The sequence below is a fragment of the Mesoplodon mirus genome (assembly GCF_964341445.2).
Source record: "Mesoplodon mirus genome assembly, chromosome: 6".
Lineage (NCBI taxonomy): Eukaryota > Metazoa > Chordata > Mammalia > Artiodactyla > Ziphiidae > Mesoplodon > Mesoplodon mirus.
The window spans coordinates 51,051,288-51,072,089 of NC_138982.1; the positions used below are offsets into that span (position 1 = coordinate 51,051,288).

At 38.5% G+C, this 20,802-nt stretch overlaps 1 protein-coding gene across 7 annotated transcripts; it reads right to left on the minus strand.

Moving 5' to 3' along the window:
• Positions 1-3,905: 3,905 nt before the first annotated feature.
• On the minus strand, positions 3,906-18,888 carry ZNF639 (zinc finger protein 639). 7 transcript variants are annotated; one of them, XM_082624640.1, is made up of 7 exons: positions 18,450-18,674; positions 18,204-18,306; positions 14,887-14,959; positions 14,171-14,239; positions 13,008-13,118; positions 7,897-8,031; positions 3,906-7,750 (listed from the first exon to the last, which is right to left on the minus strand). In XM_082624640.1, the coding sequence occupies exons 4-7, from the start codon at positions 14,226-14,228 to the stop codon at positions 6,597-6,599; spliced, it is 1,458 nt and encodes a 485-aa protein (XP_082480766.1). In that variant the 5' UTR covers positions 14,229-14,239; positions 14,887-14,959; positions 18,204-18,306; positions 18,450-18,674; the 3' UTR covers positions 3,906-6,596. The 7 variants fall into 7 exon arrangements, with proteins under 7 accessions (XP_082480766.1, XP_082480767.1, XP_082480764.1 ...); XM_082624641.1 differs by lacking the exons at positions 18,204-18,306; positions 18,450-18,674 and adding an exon at positions 18,681-18,888; XM_082624638.1 differs by lacking the exon at positions 18,204-18,306.
• Between the last annotated feature and the right edge of the window lie 1,914 nt (positions 18,889-20,802).

The following is a 20,802-nucleotide window of genomic DNA, read 5'->3' on the forward strand; positions in this document are numbered from 1 at the left end:
AAAAATAAAATTTGAATCATACTTACACACAAAGAAACTCAGGCCTAAACACAAAAGGTACAACCAGAACATTACTAGGAGAGAATGTAGGAAAACAGTTTGTGAACAAGATGTAGAAAGCACAGCCTGTGAGGTAAAATGTGATGGATCTATCTACATTAGATCTTTCCCCCCTCCCTTCCTCCCTCCCTCCTCTCTCTCTCTCTCTTCCTTTTCTTTCTTTCTTTTTCTTTCCTTCCTTCCTTCCTCACCATGCAGCATGTGGGATCTTAGTTCCCTGACCAGGGATTGAACCTGTGCCCCCTGCATTGAGAGCATAGAGTCTTAACCATTGGACTGCCAGAGAAGTCCCAATGTAAAGATTTCTGTTCAACAAAAGACATAAGTAACAGATGGATGGCAATCTGGGAATCTAGTTTTTGCTGTGTATACCATCAACTAAGAACCAACATCTAAAATTTTTAAAGAACTTCTGAAAATTAACCAGAAAACCCAATAGAAATGTGAACACAGGGGAATTCCTTGGCAGTCCAGCCATTAGGACTCAGCACTTTCACTGCCGTGGGCCCGGTCCAATCCCTGCCCTGCAAACCAAGATCCTGCAAGCTATGGAGAGGCACTTCACAAAATGAGAAACCAAAATATCTCATAAGCATATTAAGATATTTTCAATCTTGTTAGTAATCAAATAATGCAAATTCAAACAATAGTAACATACTACTTTATGCCCCTCAGATTTACCAAAACCAAAAAGTTGTATAAAACTTTCGATAATGATGTAGGGAAACATGATCAGCTGATGGGTGTGTAAACCTGAGCCATTCTGGATAATATTTTGGAGGTATTTAATCACAAGCATACAAAAATATATATATACACAAAGTCCACCCCCCTCAGAAAAAAGAGAACAAAACCCCCAAATACCTTAATACAAGAATGTTTATGGTAGCATTATCTACAAAGTGAATACTTAGAAACACAGAAGGCACTCAACTTCATATTTAACTGAATTCGAGTTCAGAAAGGTGACAGAGAAGAGTTTCCTGCCCTATATGGTAAATTTCTTTGAGGACAAGAACCATAGTTTATCTTTGTATCCCTGTGCATATGGCTTGATAGGAGATATTCCATAGCTGTTTGTTAAACTGACTAGTAGTGAAACAGAAGTTTTTAAGTAGCTGCAAAAAAAATTTGGTAACAATCACATCCATTGTCCTTGGTTAGTCACACAATTTATGGTTAGCAAACAGGGACTAGAAAACAAAGTCACATGCCATGGTCCAGTACCCTCTATTACATTATTTTCTCTCTTCAATTGTCTGGTATGACATTCCATTGAAAAAACAGGGCACATTTTCACTTTTTCTATAGAAAATTCTTTGAAGAGTGGTAGAGAGTAATAAAGTCCTGTTTATTCTAGCTTAAAAAGAATTTGTCTAATGATGTTAGAGAACCATTTTTCTAAGCTATAAACAAGAAATTTAGATCCGAATTTTGTATTCTCAAACTTCAGTCATTCATGTTTCACCTGCTCAATTTTTTCCATGTCCATGTATCATTATTTATTTCACGCTTTTTCCTTAACTGCTTGCTTAAAAAAAAAAAAAAAGTTCTGTCCTAAGTAAAAATATTCATGAATCAGATTTGATGTTACATTTTACAACATATAATTTACAACCATGAAAATAAAACTATGTACTATATATAATTATTTTTATATGTTGTTCGCTTTATGAGTCTGTATTAGATGATTTCTGAGGTTCCTCCTAAACTAACATTCTGTCATTTTGTGTTAGTTTCTCTACTTCAGCAATTTAGTTGTTCACTAAAGAACACTGGATCAGTGCCACAAGGCACTTAACCATAATCTTGTAACCATAAAGAAAGAAGTGCCATGAGGGAATTTCCTGGTGGTCCAGTGGTTAGGACTTGGTGCTTTTACTCCGTGGCCTGTGCTCAATCCCTGGTTGGGGAACTAAGATTCCGCAAGAGCTGCGCAGCCTCCTCCCTGCCCCGCCCCCCAAAAAAGTGCCATGATATTCTGCTTTTTAAAACTCCAAAATAGACGCATTAAAATTTCTAAATTCAGCACTGCTGTTAGACAGAAATTTATAAAATATTTACAGGGTGTAGAAGCGAGTGATGTGGTGGGTATATGATATGAAAGGATTAACTTATTTTAAACACAGTTTGGAGAATACAGAGAAGGAAGAATTAAAGAAAACAAATCCACTCTCACCTTGCTAATCGGGAAAATTTTAATCTTTTGAGACTTTCTGAAAGTCCAAATGAGGTGAGGAAGAGTTGCACAGAGGAGGGTAATCAGTCATAGAATATAGTTCGAGCAATATGTTTTTTAAAAAAACATAATTCTATAGCAGAGAAGTGGTAACCCTAAATAAAACGTGCAGGGTAGGCAAGAAAAGAGAATTCAATAGTCTCAGATTTCAGCCAACTAAAACCCAAAACATCATGGTAAATGGTCTTTAGGCAGAGGATCAAAAAACTAAAGACAAAACCAAAAAAACCACTACCCACCAGAAATTACATTTCCGTGTTATGATTCCAACTCCTAATCTCAGCTTATTCTGAAGAATAAGGGCAAAAGTATCAATGATTTCAACTGTAATGTTTTTCAGTAGTGGACACTATCTGGATAAGATATTTAAAAACTAGAAAACATTTTTTATTCAAAACATACTTTTCATTAAATTTTTCAATGTGTAATTCATTCAGCTCAATATTTTTAGCAAGAAAAAAATTATCCAGGTCATATTTGTTTGCCTATTTAAAACTCAAAATAAACAACAAACTTAAAGGTTGTAACAACAAAAATTCCCCTAAAAAAGTATCGAGTCATCCCTTTTAAAGTATGGGATTAAGACTAGTAGATGACACAATATTCCTATTTAGCCATGTGAGAAAATTATTTTTACAATGAAGAAATTACTTTTCATAAATGTGATTTATTTTGGGTTCAGGTAGTTACCAGTTTAATACCAAGGTTACTAAGGAGAATGAACTTAACAAGGAAGTTGTGGTGATGCTTTAATATGGAAAAATCTTTATATAGAAAATTATTTTTCAAATCACTAGTATGAAGCAGACTCCAAGCAACTAATAAACTATTAATATTTTTAGTTTTAAACTTACAAATTGAGCATATAACTTCATATAATAAACATGTAAATTACATGTAACAACTTTTAGCTTTGTGAATTTACATTTTATACCATAAATGTACATACACATTTTTTCTCTTAGATTTGACTGTTGTCTTAAGAGCTTAATTTATGGAAAGCTAAACCAATATAAGATATATTTGTAAATCCATAAACTAAATGCCATGAATAATTCTTGTACTCTATCTTCAGTCATCAGAACTTGAGTTACAAAGGAATATATATTCAAAAGTTCATTTTTAATTTATAGGGATGAGACTGTTAATCATAGGGTAAAACTGACTAGCCAGATTTGCTTCTCTGTTGGGATTTACAGTTAAACTATTTATTTTCAATTAAAAAGTATTGATTCTTTTAAGTCAATCTGCTTCTCAAGAGGATTGTGGCTATTTGATATGTATTTTTTTCTTTTGGCTGTGCCGCACGTCTTGGGGCGTCTTTGTTCCCCGACCAGGGATCTCACTCGTGCCCCCTGCCATGGACGCATGGAGTCCTCACCATTGGACCGCCAGGGAATTCCCATGGCTATTTGATTTTTATTAGCTTTTTCAAATTTATGTCACTTATAGTGCTTTTAAGTCATGAAAATTCCATCAAAAATTAATCACAGTAGTTTGGGGAGTATATTAACATGCTTGTAAAAGGTAAGACTGGGAGAACAAGCTGAGTAAGATTAACTGTAAATTGCCAGGAATTAAGTAATTCAATGTTTTGAAAATCAGATTTAAAAACTAGGAATAGTGTTAGTTTATTGGGGGAAAACGAAACGCTACTGGCTACACCTGCCAATAATTCAGCTATCACCTAACAGGCTACAGACCCTGTGAAACAGAGAAACTGGTTAATACGTGATGACACACTCAGAGGAATAAGAAAGGTGATTTAAAATGGTAAAATTGGCAAATTCACAAGCAGGAAATTTACAAGCTTTTGAGTACCACACAGTCATTTTCAAATAACATGAACTGCAAAGTGAAGATGAAAAAAAAAGATCCAGCACTACTGTTCACTACTGCCAAGAATTCTATTGTAGCGCTAATAAACATCACCATCTGTTTTCTCGAGTCACAAAAGAGTACAGTGGAAATGTCTGTTTTTGCGCAGAAAAAATCTAGAAGCAATTAGAAAATTTTCTTTTTAGGTAGGTTTGTTTTTCCAAAGAAGTTCATTTAGCTAAAAATATAGACTTGCTACCTCAGCAATTTATCGTCAGTCATAGGCTTATTTGAAAGCTGAGTCAAAGCAAAAAGGTTTTATTGGACAAACTGTCAGTGAGATGTGGCCTCAAGCTGCAGATTCAGCAAAAAAGCACTAAATTGTATGGTTCTAAAACTTGGATTTAATACCTCTGGAGTAGTTGCATTACAATCTCTAATTTGATTACTAACACCTGATCAAAAGTAAAGCTGTAAAATACACAATTAAAAAAAAACCCAGGCATTATTTATTTAAGGTTTGTTTCCTAAAAATCAAATTCCTGAAGCTGGATGTATATTTAAAAAGTATAGACAGAATTACCAAGAAGGTAGTTGAATGGCTAGGTTACGTAGTTATGAAAAACGTCCCAAGGACAAACCTTAGATTTTTATGTAACACGGTGTAATGGAAACATAACTACACTGGAAGCCAAATAACTTGGATTCCACTCCTGTCTGTTTTGGGACCCTGGCCTAATAATAACCCTAAGTTTCTGTTTCTATAAGAAACTTAGAAAACTAGAGGGTGTAGACGAGATGGTTTCTAATGTTTTCTTCCTATTTCATTATAATTTTAAATCTTCTAAGAAACATTTACATCAGACAGCTCTACCTGGAATGTGATAATCAGATAGAATGGTAGTTTCTAGCAATACAGGTATGCATATATAACAAAATGGTGGAAATAAAAATGATTGGTTTTGAAACTTGTTGCTGCCACCATTCTCAAAACAGACTCAATTCCCATGGGTCTTGAAGTAAAAAAAAACACCGTGGGTCATAAATCAGTCTTTTCAACTACATCAATATTTCTGAATGACAATATAGTTAGTGCCAGCGTTTATTATACTTGAGGTCAATAATGCACAAAATGCAATCTCCTTGATACTATAAAAAGCTGTTACTGATTTGTAGTTGTTGTGCCTCTCCCTCACTCCACTCAGTTCACATGTTGAAGTCCTGGGCACCAGTACATCAAAATATGAACTTATTTGGGTATAGTGTCTTTATCAAGTTAAAATGATGTTATCAGGGTGGGCCCTAATCCAATGACTGGCTGGTTCCTTGTAAAAGGGGCAAAGTTGGAAACAGACTTGCACTCAGGGAGAAGACCATGTGAACATGAAGACAGCCACGTACAAGCCAAGGAAAGCAGCGGGGAACAGATCCTTCTCTCACCGCTCTCAGAAGGAATCAACTATGCTAATATCTCAATTTTGAATTTCTAGCCTCTAGAACTGTGAGGCAATAAATTTCTATTGTTTAAGCCACTCAGTTTGTGATAATTTGTTATGGTAGCCACAGGAAACTAATATAGAAGATTGATTTACCACTATCAAAAGTAATCTATACATTTTCATACAGCAACCCCTATCTCCCACATCTTCCTGTTTCCATTTTAATACTTCAGGGGGTTTTCTCAGAAAATGATTTGGTATCAGAAGTTTGGGTATGACTTTGCAGTTGCATAACTGAAAATGAAATGTGAACAGATTATAAATAACCTGTTTATTCATTTATAAATGAGTTATGAAATGTTACTTTATTGTTAAACCCCTTACCAGTTTCTCCCCATTTAAAATTATTTAGCACATAGATGGGGTTAAAATAGAGTCAGAATTAAAAAAAGACTGCCAAGAAAACCAGATCTCTCCTTCTTACCATAACGCTGGCCTCCTAGTGTCACTGAAACAATCACACAGATGGGGAGTTCACTGATTGCCTTGGGGATAATAATTGTTGGGGAATGCAAAGGAGGGTCTGGATCTTATTAATGGGACTATCAGTGGACTTAAGTGCGTATTATGTTGCACTTTAGTTCTGGTAGTACAGTACTTTAACGACTTCATACATGAAAAACTGATCTTGTTTTGAGTTTAAAGAAAAAGTTTACAGCACCTATGTTTACGGAAGGAAAACTATAGTCTAATTTCTTCAGTACATCTGTTTCTTATCGATTTATGAAATCAGAGAACATGTAAGAAATATGACGATAGTCACCAAAAGCGATTAAAAATACCAACTACAATACACTGAAAATGCCACATTTAGGATACAATTATATACTGAAAAAGGTAGCAATGCCAAGAAAAAAAATTTAAAAAGATCTTGTTAAAGACAGTTCTCATAAGTTGTGTTTAAAATCATCCATTTTAACATCTGCAAAAAAGTCAAATTTATTATTTTACATCAACATTATGGAAGTTAAAGAGAACAATCAAGTTGTCTCATGGACTGGAAGGTGACTTATTAATTCCCTTTCATTTACAAACCTCATTAAGCAGTCACTACATTTATGAGGTAAATCAGCCGAATGCTTGAAATCTAGATGAATTTTAAGATCTTCAATCTGTCCTGTTGAATATTCACAATATTGGCATAAATAAATTCCTTCAGATAAATGTGAATTTAAATGTTTGCAATATTCTAGCATACTTGAAAAGCCTTTCCCACAGTCATCACAAACATGAGGAAAAATTTTAGTATGTTCAATAGCAACATGCCTGTTAACATTTGTATGAAGTCTACTCCGAAACCCACATACTTGACATACAAAGAAGTTTTTACATTTGTCAAATGTAATTTTGCTTAAGAGGCTGTACTGTCCATGTTCTCCATTGTTATACTTATCACTTAACTCTATTAATTTACATGCATGCTCATTTACCACATGGCTATGCAAGTCTTCTGGATCATTCGTTTCATGTTCACAGAACTGACACAAGTACTGTTCATCACAGCTGTGCTCCTGGAAATGTAGGTAGAGTTCACTGCTTGAGGAGAACTGTACATCACACTGCTCACACCAATAAAGGTGATCACTAAAATGGGTGTCTGCAATGTGCTGGCTGAGGTTCTCAAAAATTACTGTCTTATAATCACAGTATTTACAAATGTAGGGATCCTCTTCATGCAGTTTGGCATGTTCGATCAGGAGCATGTTGGTAGAGAAACTTTCTTTGCATACTCTACAGACATTTGAATCAGTACGCTTATGCTTCAAGATCATATGCTGCTTTAAATCAGAAAAATATTTGCTGTTGAACTCACAAAGTTCACATTTATAGAGGCCACTGCTATTAGCTCTCAGTAAAGGCCATTTCTGCTGGGCAGTCACATTAAAAGCTTGGCTCTTGTCAAGAATTTTGCAAAGTTTAGCTGGTGGCTCTTCATCAGTTTGGTCTTGGAGACTCTCAGAGGAATTGTTTTCTGTCTCTATATCATAATCTTCAGAAATTGCATGCACTTCCGCAGCAATTGGAACATCTTCAGCAGTGTGAACTTCTATAGGGCTCTCCTCTTGAGTTTGCTGGTTGACTGATTCAGGGGAGTCGCACTCTTCATCACAAATTTCAATATCAGCAGATTTTTCTAAGAAATAAAACAAGGCTATTATTATTATTATTACTAAATAAGACCTACTAAATAAGTCACTGACAAAAAGAAATTTATTTTACTTATTATTTTTTCACTGATCTATACAAAATGTGCAAATTCTATTAATTACTTTCCCTTACCTGTAGAAAAGGTAGTGTGATCTAGAATTCTAAGTACAGGACTGGGAACCAGGTAGTTTTGATTTCTGTTTCTGGCCTTGATTCCATCTGTAAATTTTGGCAAGTCATTTGACGTCTCTGTATCAGAATCATCATCTGTGAAAAGGGATTTGGAAAAATATTTATTATTTATATCAAAGCAGTAAACATTATTCTAAAACAAAGCACAAATGTTTTTAAATATAATTTAGAATTCCAACAGAACTAAGGACTTAAATTTAGCTATGAAAAGCTTTGTTATCTGCGTACCACAGATACACAGAAAATCTGTCCAAACAAGCAACTACTTTTGTTTCCATGCCCTATTTGGACTAGAATACACTTTTTAAAGTTACTTGGGAATTTTAACTTGAAATTACTGAGTTTGAGTAAGTCTTTATTCCCTCAGCTCAGCCCCGTTTATTTATTTTTTAACACTTTTATTGGAGTATAATTGCTTTACAATGGTTAGTCTCTGCTGTGTAACAGTGAATTAGCTATACACATACATATGTTCCCATATCTCTTCCCTCTTGTGTCACCCTCCCTCCCACCCTCCCTACCCACCCCTCTAGGTGGTCACAAAGCACCGAGCTGATCTCCCTGTGCTATGCGGCTGCTTCCCACTAGCTATCTATTTTACATTTGGTAGTGTATATATGTCCATGCCACTCTCTCACTTTGTCACAGCTTACCCCTCCCCCTCCCCATATCCTCACGTCCCTTCTCTAGTAGGTCTGTGCCTTTATTCCCATCTTGCCCCTAGGTTCTTCATGACCATTTTTTTTTCTTTTTAGAGTCCATATATATGTGTTAGCATATGGTATTTTTCTCTTTCTGACTTACTTCACTCTGTATGACAGACTCTAGGTCCATCCACCTCACTACAAATAACTCTATTTCATTTCTTTTTATGGCTGAGTAATATTCCATTGTATATATGTGCCACATCTTCTTTATCAATTCATCTGTCCATGGACACTTAGGTTGCTTCCATGTCCTGGCTATTGTAAATAGCACTGCAATGAACATTGGGGTACACGTGCCTATCTATTTATGGCTGCGTTGGGTCTTCGTTGCTGTGCGCGGGTTCTCATTGCGGTGGCTTCTGTTGTTGCAGAGCACGGGCTCTAGGCACGCGGGCTTCAGTAGCTGTGGCTCGAAGCCTCTAGGGCACAGGCTCAGTAGTCGTGCTGCATGGACTTAGTTGCTCCGCGGCATGTGGGATCTTCCTGGACCAGGGCTCGGACCCGTGTCTCCTGCATTAGCAGGTGGATTCTTAACCACTGCGCCACCAGGGATGCCCATGTGCCCTTTTGAATTATGGTTTTCTCAGGGTATATGCCCAGGAGTGGGATTGCTGGGTCGTATGGTAGTTCTGTTTTTAGTTTTTTAAGGAACCTCCATACTGTTCTCCATAGTGACTGTATCAATTTACATTCCCACCAACAGTGCAAGAGGGTTCCCTTTTGTCCACACCCTCTCCAGCATTTATTGTTTGTACATTTTTTGATGATGGCCATTCTGACTGGTATGAGGTGATATCACATTGTAGTTTTGATTTGCATTTCTCTAATGATTAATGTTGAGCATTCTTTCATGTGTTCGTTGGCAATCTGTATATCTTTGGAGAAATGTCTATTTAGGTCTTCTGCCCATTTTTGGATTGGGTTGTTTTTTTGATATTGAGCTGCTTTTAAATTTTGGAGATTAATCCTTTGTCAGTTGCTTCATTTGCAAATATTTTCTCCCATTCTGAGGGTTGTCTTTTCATCTTGTTTATGGTTTCCTTTGCAGTGCAAAAGCTTTTAAGTTTCACTAGGTCCCATTTGTTTTTTGTTTTTTTGTTTTTTTCTTTTTGCGGTATGCGGGCCTCTCACTGTTGTGGCCTCTCCCGCTGCGGAGCACAGGCTCCGGACGCGCAGGCCCAGCGGCCATGGCTCACGGGCCCAGCCGCTCCGCGGCATATGGGATCCTCCCAGACCGGGGCACGAACCCGTATCCCCTGCATTGGCAGGCGGACTCTCAACCACTGCGCCACCAGGGAGGCCCTGTTTTTGTTTTTATTTCCCTTTCTCTAGGAGGTGGGTCAAAAAGGATCATGCTGCGATTTATGTCAGTGTTCTATGTTTTCCTCTAAGAGTTTGATAGTGTCTGGCCTTACATTTAGGTCTTTAATCCATTTTCAGTTTATTTTTGTGTATGGTGTGAGTGTTCTAATTTCATTCTTTTACATGTAGCTGTCCAGTTTTCCCAGCACCACTTACTGAAGAGGCTGTCTTTTCTCCATTGTATATTCTTTCCTCCTTTATCCAAGATAAGGTGACCATATATGTGCATGGGTTTATCTCTGGGCTTTCTATCCTGTTCCATTGATCTATATTTCTGTTTTTGTGTCAGTACCATACTGTCTTGATTACTGTAGCTTTGTAGTATAGTCTGAAGTCAGGGAGCCTGATTCCTCCAGCTCCATTTTTCTTTCCAAGATTGCTTTGGCTATTTGGGGTCTTTTGTGTTTTCATGCAAATTGTGAACTTTTTGTTCTAGTTCTGTGAAAAATGCCATTGGTAGTTTGATAGGGATTACATTGAATCTGTAGATTGCTTTGGGTAGTAGAGTCATTTTCACAATGTTGATTCTTCCAATCCAAGATCATGGTACATCTCTCCATCTATTTGTATCATCTTTAATTTCTTTCAGCTGTGTCTTATAATTTTCTGCATACAGGTCTTTTGTCTCCTTAGGTAGGTTTATTTCTAGGTATTTTATTCTATTTGTTGCAATGGTAAATGGGAGTGTTTTCTTAATTTCACTTTCAGATTTTTCATCATTAGTGTATAGGAATGCAAGAGATTTCTGTGTATTAATTTTGTATCCTGCTACTTTACCAAATTCATTGATTAGCTCTAGTAGTTTTCTGATAGCATCTTTAGGATTCTCTATGTATAGTATGTCATCTGCAAACAGTGACAGCTTTACTTGTTCTTTTCCAATTTGGATTCCTTTTATTTCTTTTTCTTCTCTGATTGCTGTGGCTAAAACTTCCAAAACTATGTTGAATAATAGCGGTGAGAGTGGGCAACCTTGTCTTGTTCCTGATCTTGGTGGAAATGGTTTCAGTTTTTCACCATTGAGGATGATGTTAGCTGTGGGTTTGTCATATATGGCCTTTATTATGTTGAGGTAAGTTCCCTCTATGCCTACTTTCTGGAGGGTTTTTATCATAAATGGGTGTTGAATTTTGTCAAAAGCTTTCTCTGCATCTATTGAGATAATCATATGATTTTTCTCTTTCAATTTGTTAAAGCCCCAGTGTTTTAAAGTTAACATGGACAAGCTGAAATGCCAGTCAGTAGAGAAAACTGCACTTCAACATCAGGTCTTTCTTAAACAGACTTTATGTTTTAGAAGTTTCAGATTTACAGGAAAAAAAAAAAGACAGTACAGAGAATTCCCATATATCCTCCATTCAGTTTCTCCACTCTTAACATCTTACATTAATATTTGTTACAATTAATGACCAATACTGGTAAGTTGTTATTAACTAAAGTCCATACTTCATCCAGATATCCTTGGTTTTTACGTAATATTCTTTTTCTGTTCCAGGATCCCAACCAGGATATCTACCATTTAGTTGTCATGTCTCTAGGCTACTGTTAACTGTGGTAGTTTCTCAGACTTCCCTTGTTTTCAAAGACCATGACAATTTTGAGGAGACTGGTAAGGTATTTTGCAGGATGTCCCACTAATGAACTTTGGTTTTTTTTTCATGATTAGACTGGGATTATGGATTATTGGGAGGGAAACACAGAGGCAAACTGTCATTTTTATCATATCATATCAAGAGTACATACTATTAACTTGGTTTATCACTGTTGACGTTGAACTTGATAACCGGGGTATTTATTAGGTTTCTCCAATGTAAAGTCACTCTTTTACTTTCCATACTCTATGCTTGGAATTAAGTCACTAAGTGCAGTCCACACTTAAGGAGTGGAAAGTTATGCTCCACCTCCTTGAGTGAGGATATCTACATAAATAATTTGGAATTCTTCTGTACAGATTTGTTTCCTCTCCCTTAAATCAGCCATTTCTCCAAGAAGCCCTTGTTTCTTTTATTGGAAAATGGTATTAGAAACCAAGGTCTGGGCACTAGATGTGCTCATTGCTACTGGGTTGTCATTTCTGCTAGGCCCCCTCAGCTAACACAGCAAAAAATATGTGCATGTACACTACCATGTATATATAAATATACCCATTAATGTTTCTGTATGTAACCATTTGTGTCTATATTAAGCCAAACATGAGTTAATACTGATGTCTCTGACTCTGCATGTTCTTTTCTTAAAATTTATTTATTTTTATTTTTTATTATTTTAAAAAATATTTATTTATTTATTTATTTGGCTGCACTGGGTCTTAGTTGTGGTACGTGGGATCTTTCAGTTGCGGCATGCAGTCTCTTAGTTGCAGCGTGTGGGATCTAGGTTCCTGACCAGGGGTTGAACCTGGGCCCCCTGCACTGGGAGCACGGAGTCTTAACCACTAGTGCCCCAGGGAAATCCCTGCATGTTCTTTAAATAATTTATGTATCTGTACCTATAATAGGAGCTCTTGGGAACTGGGAGTTTTGATTATTGCAGAGGAAGAAGAGAACAAATGCAAGTTACTATTCATCTTATGCTCTAAAAAGAGGAGTCAGTAGAAGATACAAGATTGAAAATGACCAAGTCCTTCACCCTCTGTTCTTTCCTTCCATTAGCCCTCCAGACTGAAAGGTATAGCTGAGTGGAAGAACTGTGTGTAACAGTATTCTTCACCTTTCATCATAAATGGTCCAAACTCTGGGTCATTCCTGCTTTGCCACTGATTCCTAGCTGATTAAAATTGATTTAGGAGGATGTGTTTTTGATTTATATCTCTGAAATAATGTTAAAAATTAAAATTCACTTTCTTACACAAAACTCTTTTGTTTTCTTAAGTTTAAACACTTGCCCATTTTGAAATCATCACTTTCACCCACATTTTCAAAAAAGAAATGAAAAATTATAAAAGCAACTTAAAGAAAAATATTTTGGAAAATTTAGATATACCTTTGTTGTCAAAATATTTTAAGTCTGGTTGTCTCATAGAACAAACACTATAACAATGATCAGAAAAAATGCCATTGAATCCATCTGCAATTCTGCTTATTCCAGAGGAATCTGAAAACAAAATTTTAAAAATTTCAAGCATACTGAACATATATACATTTAATGACAGCAATCTCTTTATCTAACTGATATAAAATTTCATAGTATTTGTAATAAAGTATTAATATTTCCCTCAATTCTCAAGGCTTTTATAATTCAGATCTGACATTGACTTTGAGCTTTGAAAGAACCATAAATTATACAATTTAAAATATAATACTCTGAAGCACACAAAGATACATTTGCCTTGGTCAGAATCCCACAAAATATAAGTATGCAATATACATGTTAATTGCAAAACAAAACAAAACAAAACAAAAACCCAAAAATAACAAACCAAAAAAAACATTGAATTAACTACCAAGAGGATCTGCCATGTAGGGTAGGAAAAGCATAACACATAGGGGAAAGTCTGAGGACCAGTTAGGGCTCTGAATATAGCCATTTCAACTCTTGCCTGGGAAGTGCCAGTAAGCAGTAAACCAGGCTTAATTTCCTCAGATATGAAAAATGTGTAGGTTGGGTTGGTTAACAGGTATACCTGAGACTGCCCCAAGTATATGCATGTGGGTTGCATTTGTTACAGATGGCCAAAGACATCTTATTTGCCAAGACAGCAGAGCCAACCTCAAAGAAAGGATCTAAAATTACACAAGCAAAAAGAAATTCATATTTCTGAAAATAATGTACAAGATGAAGTATTTTCCCAATGATGCAAAACATCTTCCACCAAGGTTATTGCTGTGCCTTAAGCACAAGCTTGGGAATCATACAGGCAAATATCCATTATGCTGTACAAGTATGTAACTTTGGATATCTAATTTTAAGTATCTATAAACCATGAAGCTGTGAGGAATAAACAATGTCTGTAAAGTTCTGATGTGTGCCTAGCACATGGCAGACATTGAGAAATATATATTCAGTTAATTTATTTAAAGTTTACTCTTACCTAAAAGTTGACCCAGATATTTAACTCTTATCAGATCATTTATGAGAAAATCATGGAAACACAATAGCATGGGAATACATGGCCTAACTTTTAAATAATTTAATCACACACTGACCTGAATAACGAGAAGGGTGTAAAGTCTTCCTTTTTCTTTTTTTAGGATATTCATTCATATCTCTTTAATCTAAAAATGGAAAAATTTAACAAATATATCACAACTGTTAATATTGTTATAAAATTTTCTTCTAACCAAGTAATTTATTGGCAATAGGAAGTATGTGTGCCACATGAAAATCCACCTCATAAGAGAAATGTTAAACAATGCTTCTGCTTACATTTTGGATTTATTTTTCTGATCAAGTTTAAAGGCAGGACACCAAGTTCTGTTTTCTTTCTTACTGAAGTCGAGAACTCCTTTTCAAATGTGGATGTAATTGTGAAAACTGGATAATAACATAAGTCTTATGCTTAAATTATTTTTTATAGAAGACAAATTGTGCATATGGCACCAAATTAAGAGTTTTACAGGTACATTTCTTACAGTTAGGAATATTTTGATGCAGTTTTGAAGCCACGGGTAGATACATTCCCTCAAAAAAATACTGTCACAAATCTGTATTGATGCCCTGGCTTCAGGGGGAAAAAAAAAACAACAAAAAACTCATCGTATAGAAGCTCAGAATATAATTTTCAAGAAAAAAATCATTTTCTGACTTATGAGGTCACATTCAACATTCTTTCGAGAACAAAAGAGTATGGCAGCCACTGAATGATTAAATTCCGACAGACTGTTATAGAATTGACTAATTAGTTTTACTACATCCCACTTACTTGGTGTAATTCTTAATACTGGAGTGAGGAAAAATGAATTACAGGAAGTTTTCACAGATGGTAAAAAAAATGCCTGTAGAGAAAAACATGACAAAAGTCATATGAGCAAATATATAGTTCATTTCTGAGACTCAAGAATACAATGGTGGGCTTCCCTGGTGGTACGATGGTTAAGAATCTGCCTGCCAATGCAGGGGACATGGGTTCGAGCCCTGGTCTGGGAAGATACCACATGCTGTGGAGAGACTAAACCCATGTGCCACAACTACTGAGCCTGTGCTTAGAGCCCTTGAGCCATAACTACTGAGCCCGCGTGCCACAACTGCTGAAGCCTGTGAGCCTAGAGCCCATGCTCCGCAACGAGAAGCCACTGCAGTGAGAAGCCCACACACTGCAACAAAGAGTAGCCCCCACTCGCTGCAACTAGAAAAAGCCTGTGTGCAACAACAAAGACCAAACGCAGCCCAAATAAATAAATAATTAAATAAAGTTAAAAAAAAAAAAAGAATATAATGGTACCAGATCTTAGTCAACTAGAAAGCTATACAGAATTATTAACTCAAGTACAATATTCTTTTGAACATACTGTATTAAGTACTAAAACTTGTATAAATCTATAAATATGTGACTATATGTAAATGTGTCACGTTTCGTTGAAATGAATTTACCTTCTAAAGCTATAGTTGTATCTTAACCCCAAAATAGGAATATAAATCTCATTAATTTATTTAGCCACAGTGAAAGCCAATATAATGCAAGCCAACTCCAAATTAGACTTTAAACTGTTTAAATCCTTATAGATTATTTAATAAAGTATAATAATGATCATTTGAGCACCAATTACCTACCATGCTGTGTACATTATTTTATTTAACCCTACGATTTGCAAAATCCACAACACTCTCAAAACCGCTATTCTTTACCCTTTGTTACTGATGAGGAAACTGAGGCATAAATTTAAGTCAGGGGAATGAATACTTAATAAGTGACAGGGCTGGGATTTGAACAAAGATCTGATTTTGAAGACCATGCTTTCAATCCCTTTATTTTAGTTGTGGAAACAAATAGGGAGATAAAGTGATCACCCCAATTCAAGTAATAGATCAGTGTCAGAATCAGAACTGCCTACTCCATTTCAGATTAGTGTTCTTCCCACTGTAGCACTGGGAAAGTAAGGAATGTCAGGGGAAAAAAATGCATTGTGAAGTCTTCTCTACCAGCTTATAAACTGCTTTTCTTATCACCACGGTGATATACTATATAGCAGGTAGAACTTGGCATCATTACTAAGACCATCTCATTTCTAGTGGTAAGGAACTTGAGGTGAACATACTGTTTTTGCTGCTTCACTAAGTTCTGGGTATATCAGCACTACACATGCTGTTATACTATACTTATAGTGCTGCTGAGTTTACTGCAAATTTTCCTTCTTTTATTTGATCTTCACAACAATCCTGTGAAGTACATAGAAGGGCTACTATCAAATCCACTCCAATTTTACTGATGAGGAAACAAACTCAGGGAAAGTCAAGTCAACAAAGTAGCAGAACCAGAGATGAAAAAGCATGTCTTCTGACTTCTGGGTTTTGAACAACTGTGTGAGTAAATCTTCATTTCTAATCACTGCTACCAGAAAGTTACGTCTTGCTTCCAGTTCTTACTCAGCCACCAACTGGGAGGAGGGGAAGGGAATCACCCAAAAAAATTGACAACCATGATTTACAGAAATGGTGTCAATATATATAATGCCTCACCTAACAACACAAATAGCGAGCCCACCCCCATCAAGTGCATTAAAAAATAAAAAAAGAAAAGCGGTTTTCATATTTATGTAATAAACTAAAATCTGAAGACTTATTCCTAATACCTTTTGTACACTTCCAGAATTTACACAGCTAAAACCTTTATACTTCATGTTCTAAATGTTCTACAAGTATCAGATAGAACACTGAAAACTGTCAGCCGAGCATGTTAAACACTTCAAATTCTTTCAAAAAACCAAGAAAAGGAAACCAAGCATGGCATCAGAATTAATGTTGCAAGCTGGCCTGGATTCAGACTGTCAGGTGGAAGGAACAGGATCACCTTGATCAGGAATTGTTTTGACTCCTACTTAGGGCTAAACAATATCCAAATGCTCACCAGACCTCCTTGAAGCCAAGATGGTACAATGCCCACTGAAGACCAAAAATGCTAACCATCCTTCATTTCAGCAAATGTTTTTAAGTGCCTTTTGTATGTATAACGGCCCTGATGAAGAAGTTTGGCTTTTTTACTTAGGTATGTCACATACACATTTGCTAACTAGTCCTCCTTTCATTGGGAAGATTCTGAACATGCACCTTTTAACTCAACTCCCCTTCCTCCCTTAAAAACAAACTACAGATGTAATATATGTCACTGCAGTAAAATTAGAAAAAAATTAAAATGAATTGACTCACTTAGAATCTATTCATCCAGAAAAACCAATGTTAACATTTTGGTGCATACACATCTAGACATTTTTCTCATGCTAAGGTATTCACAAATATTTTACGTTTACAAAAAGAAAATCATGCCATCCAAAACATTTTTTTAAAAGCAACTTACAAGGCACTCATCAGCATTTTTCCACCTGTCATTTTTTTCAACAATAAAAACGTCTAAGTACAAAACACACTACAGATAATAGGCAGTCAGCACTTACATCAAAGAGTTCAACCTTTCTAAGGCCTTTCTTGCAATGTAAATATTCTCTTTCTAATTGGTATAAACATAAGACAAGCATTTACAGTAAAAAGCTACAGTTTTCTTCTAAAGAGTTTTAAAAGCACGTTCTTTTCCACCTTCATTTTGAAACAAGTATATATTTTCCGGATTTTAAAAGAAATGAAACACAAAAATGCCACAGGAAAACTTGAACTAGAACTGACACTGTATGTCCAATTTAGTGTCAGTCTTTGCTTTATCTCTTTGCTAAGAGATAAACTGCCTCAAATCACTCGTGTCCCTTGGTTGTACTGAAAAACAAGACCAAAAGGAGTTATAAGCAGCCTAACAAGTGGCTTACACTATACTGGCTGGAGACTTATAGCCGCGACCGAGGCCTGAAGGTTGAGGCTAGAGGCGCGGTCAAGGGACGCGCCGCCGGAGGGTGAAGATGCCACCCGGCAGGGCCTGAGAGCCAGCGTGGCACCGACGGGCGTCCCGGGCCCAGACGCCCGGAGGGGCCCCTCAGGAGCCACCGGGACCCAGCCGCCTCCACCCCAGCGCCACGCACCGGCCCCACCCGGGCCCGGCGACTAGCGGAAACTCCCAAGCCCCGACCCCAGAGGCACCTTTCGGAAAAAAACAGCGGGGGGCCGAGGCGAGCCGGGGTGGAGGCATCCTCCACAGGGGATGGAACTGCCTTCGGGATGGGGGAGGGGAGCGCCATCCCGCCTGAAAACGAAGGCAGGGTTTCCATTTAAAAGACGCCATCCGGTCTTCCCTGCCCTCTCCCGCAGGAAGCTGCGCCCGCACGCCCGCACGCCCGCGGCCCCTGCAGCAGTGCAGCGCCCGACCCACTCCGCCCTCACACTCACCAGTCCTCGGGCCCCGCCCGGCCAGCCCAGGCGCAGCTCCGAGGCGGCGGACAAGGCGCCGGAGCACGGTTGGAGGGGCCGCGCAGCCCTGCCCTCGGGCGCACGGCGGCGGGCGGCGCCGCTCTAGCCCTCACGCTCCCGGGCGCTCCGCTGGGCCAGCCCCACTCCCTCCCCGCGCGCCCTATGCCCTGCCTGCCAGGGCCCCGGCCCAGGCTCTGCAGCCGCACTCACCGCCTCGCTCCGCGCCTGCGCCGCACGCCTCAGGGGCCCGCCGAGAGGGCGGGGAGGTGACTAGGTGAGAGTGGGGGCAGGGGAACGGGTGGCTTGGCCTCTCCGCACACCCGGCCTGGGAGGGACCACCGGCCTCAAGCGCCGGGGGTGGCCCGGCGGCCCGCCCCCACCCCAGGCAGGCACCTCGGCGCCGCGGCTGGTCCCTTCCGGGCGGGGGACCGCCCCTCCCGAAACGAGCGGGCGATTCCACCCTCTAGAATTGCTCCCGGCGAGGCTGCCGAAGGAACTTTCCCCCGCCCGCCCCCGGCCCTCCCTCCCGCACGGAAGAAGTGGGAGAAGCGACGCGCGCCAGGCGCCCTTTTCCCACTAAGCTCCTCCTGTGGACGTGCGAGAATGGTCTTGCTCGGGGTAGGCAAGGCATGTGGCGTTTCAAACCCCAAAGAGGGGCCGCAGCCTATTGGGGACGAAAAGGGCAGCTGTCTACAGGGCAGGAGGGTTAAGCTCTTAAAAGGTCGTGAATCATTGTTAGGCTTTAGCCGGATTCCCTGACTCAAAAAATCTTGGTGGAATGAGTGTGGAATTATAGCGGATTGCATTAGATGATTTAACTCCTTTTCCGACCTTGAGTTTCTAGGAGCAGAGGTAGAGAGGATTAAATTAAGGAAGCGTAAATAAACTTGTGAACAGGGTGTGGTCACATGTTTAATCTTTTTGACAAAGAGTTAAGGTTGTTAGTCCCAATTTACAAATTAGTAAAGTGAGCTTGTGAGGGTCTAGAGACTAAGTTTTATTCATTTTTGTAGCCTCAGCACCCGGTTCAAATAATTGTTAAATGGATGATTAAGCCCATATGGATTATCATGTGCCCAAGGTCACTCTAATAGTCAGGACTGCAATCTGTGTCTTTTTATCCATATGTCTACTGTGCTTTTCTTGCTTACCACATACTAACCAACAAACCAACCACCGGATAGTTATCATAGTCTTTACTCTGACCCCTTCAACTATCTCCCAGGAGATAAAAGTCATATTTGAAAGAGACACTAGTGTGTGTCTCGATTTTTACGATTTCATAACTTTTATGTGTGTTAAGCCCAAATAAACGAATATTTACGAATGCTGGCATGGCCTGAATAAAGTATGAAGAGATTTAGAGGCACCTTTTAATCCTAGTATAGTAAGTTATGGCACGAAATAGGGAATTGACACAGGTTTCTGGAATTTGTAAAGGACAGTATGTTTCGTTCCCTCCTCTTGGGTAGTTGGGCTGTTTCTTGATCTGATAACGGTGGAAGCCACTAGGGGGTGTTATGGAACCATTTTGAAGGCTTCTCTTTGCCCGCAGTGGTGAAACCATGCCGCGGTCCTGGGAAGGAGATCATTTTGCCCGCCAGCGCCGGCGCCTTCATTCCACTAGCGTTGTGCCCTGGCAGCGAGGAACTTTTGATTTGCGCTGGCAGCTGGACATCAGCTCTCTGTTGACTAAGACGACTCTTCTGAGAACCAACTTATAGAAAAGGTACACCTCAACTAAATTTGGACTTTATTTCTCACACCTCCCGTCTGCCTGGAACGGTAGTGTAATTAATCTATCTTTGGTTTGGAGTATGTTATTTCTTTATTGGCTTGTTAAGCATCAGGTGATGCTGATGCTGCTCCCAGGATCACACTTTGAGAACCACTAGCCTAAGGCTTTCCCCACCCAACCTGACATTGGGTAAATAGTACAGTGCTTCTCTCACTGTTCCACAGATAGGCTCCAGCTCTTTCTCATCTGTGTGTTTCGGTATGTTTCTTCCACCTGCAATTCCTTTCCTTTGTTTCTGTCTGTAAGATCAAGCTCACAGTTTATCTCTTCTGTGAAGTCTTTGATTTTCCCTAGCAGAGATCTCTGATCACTCTTCAGAGATTTTATAGCATTTGGTGCATTAGTCCACTTATCATCAAAGATGCATTACTGTGGAGATAATGAAGCCTTAAGCTTCAAGTCCCCGCAAGTGCATGAACCTCTTCTAGGATTAGGTACTTAATTTTGCATTTATAATTTTATTTTTCTTAAATTGGTGCCCTCAGTTGGCATAAGCTTCTGTTCTCACAAAATTTGGCTCCACCCCTGTTTATC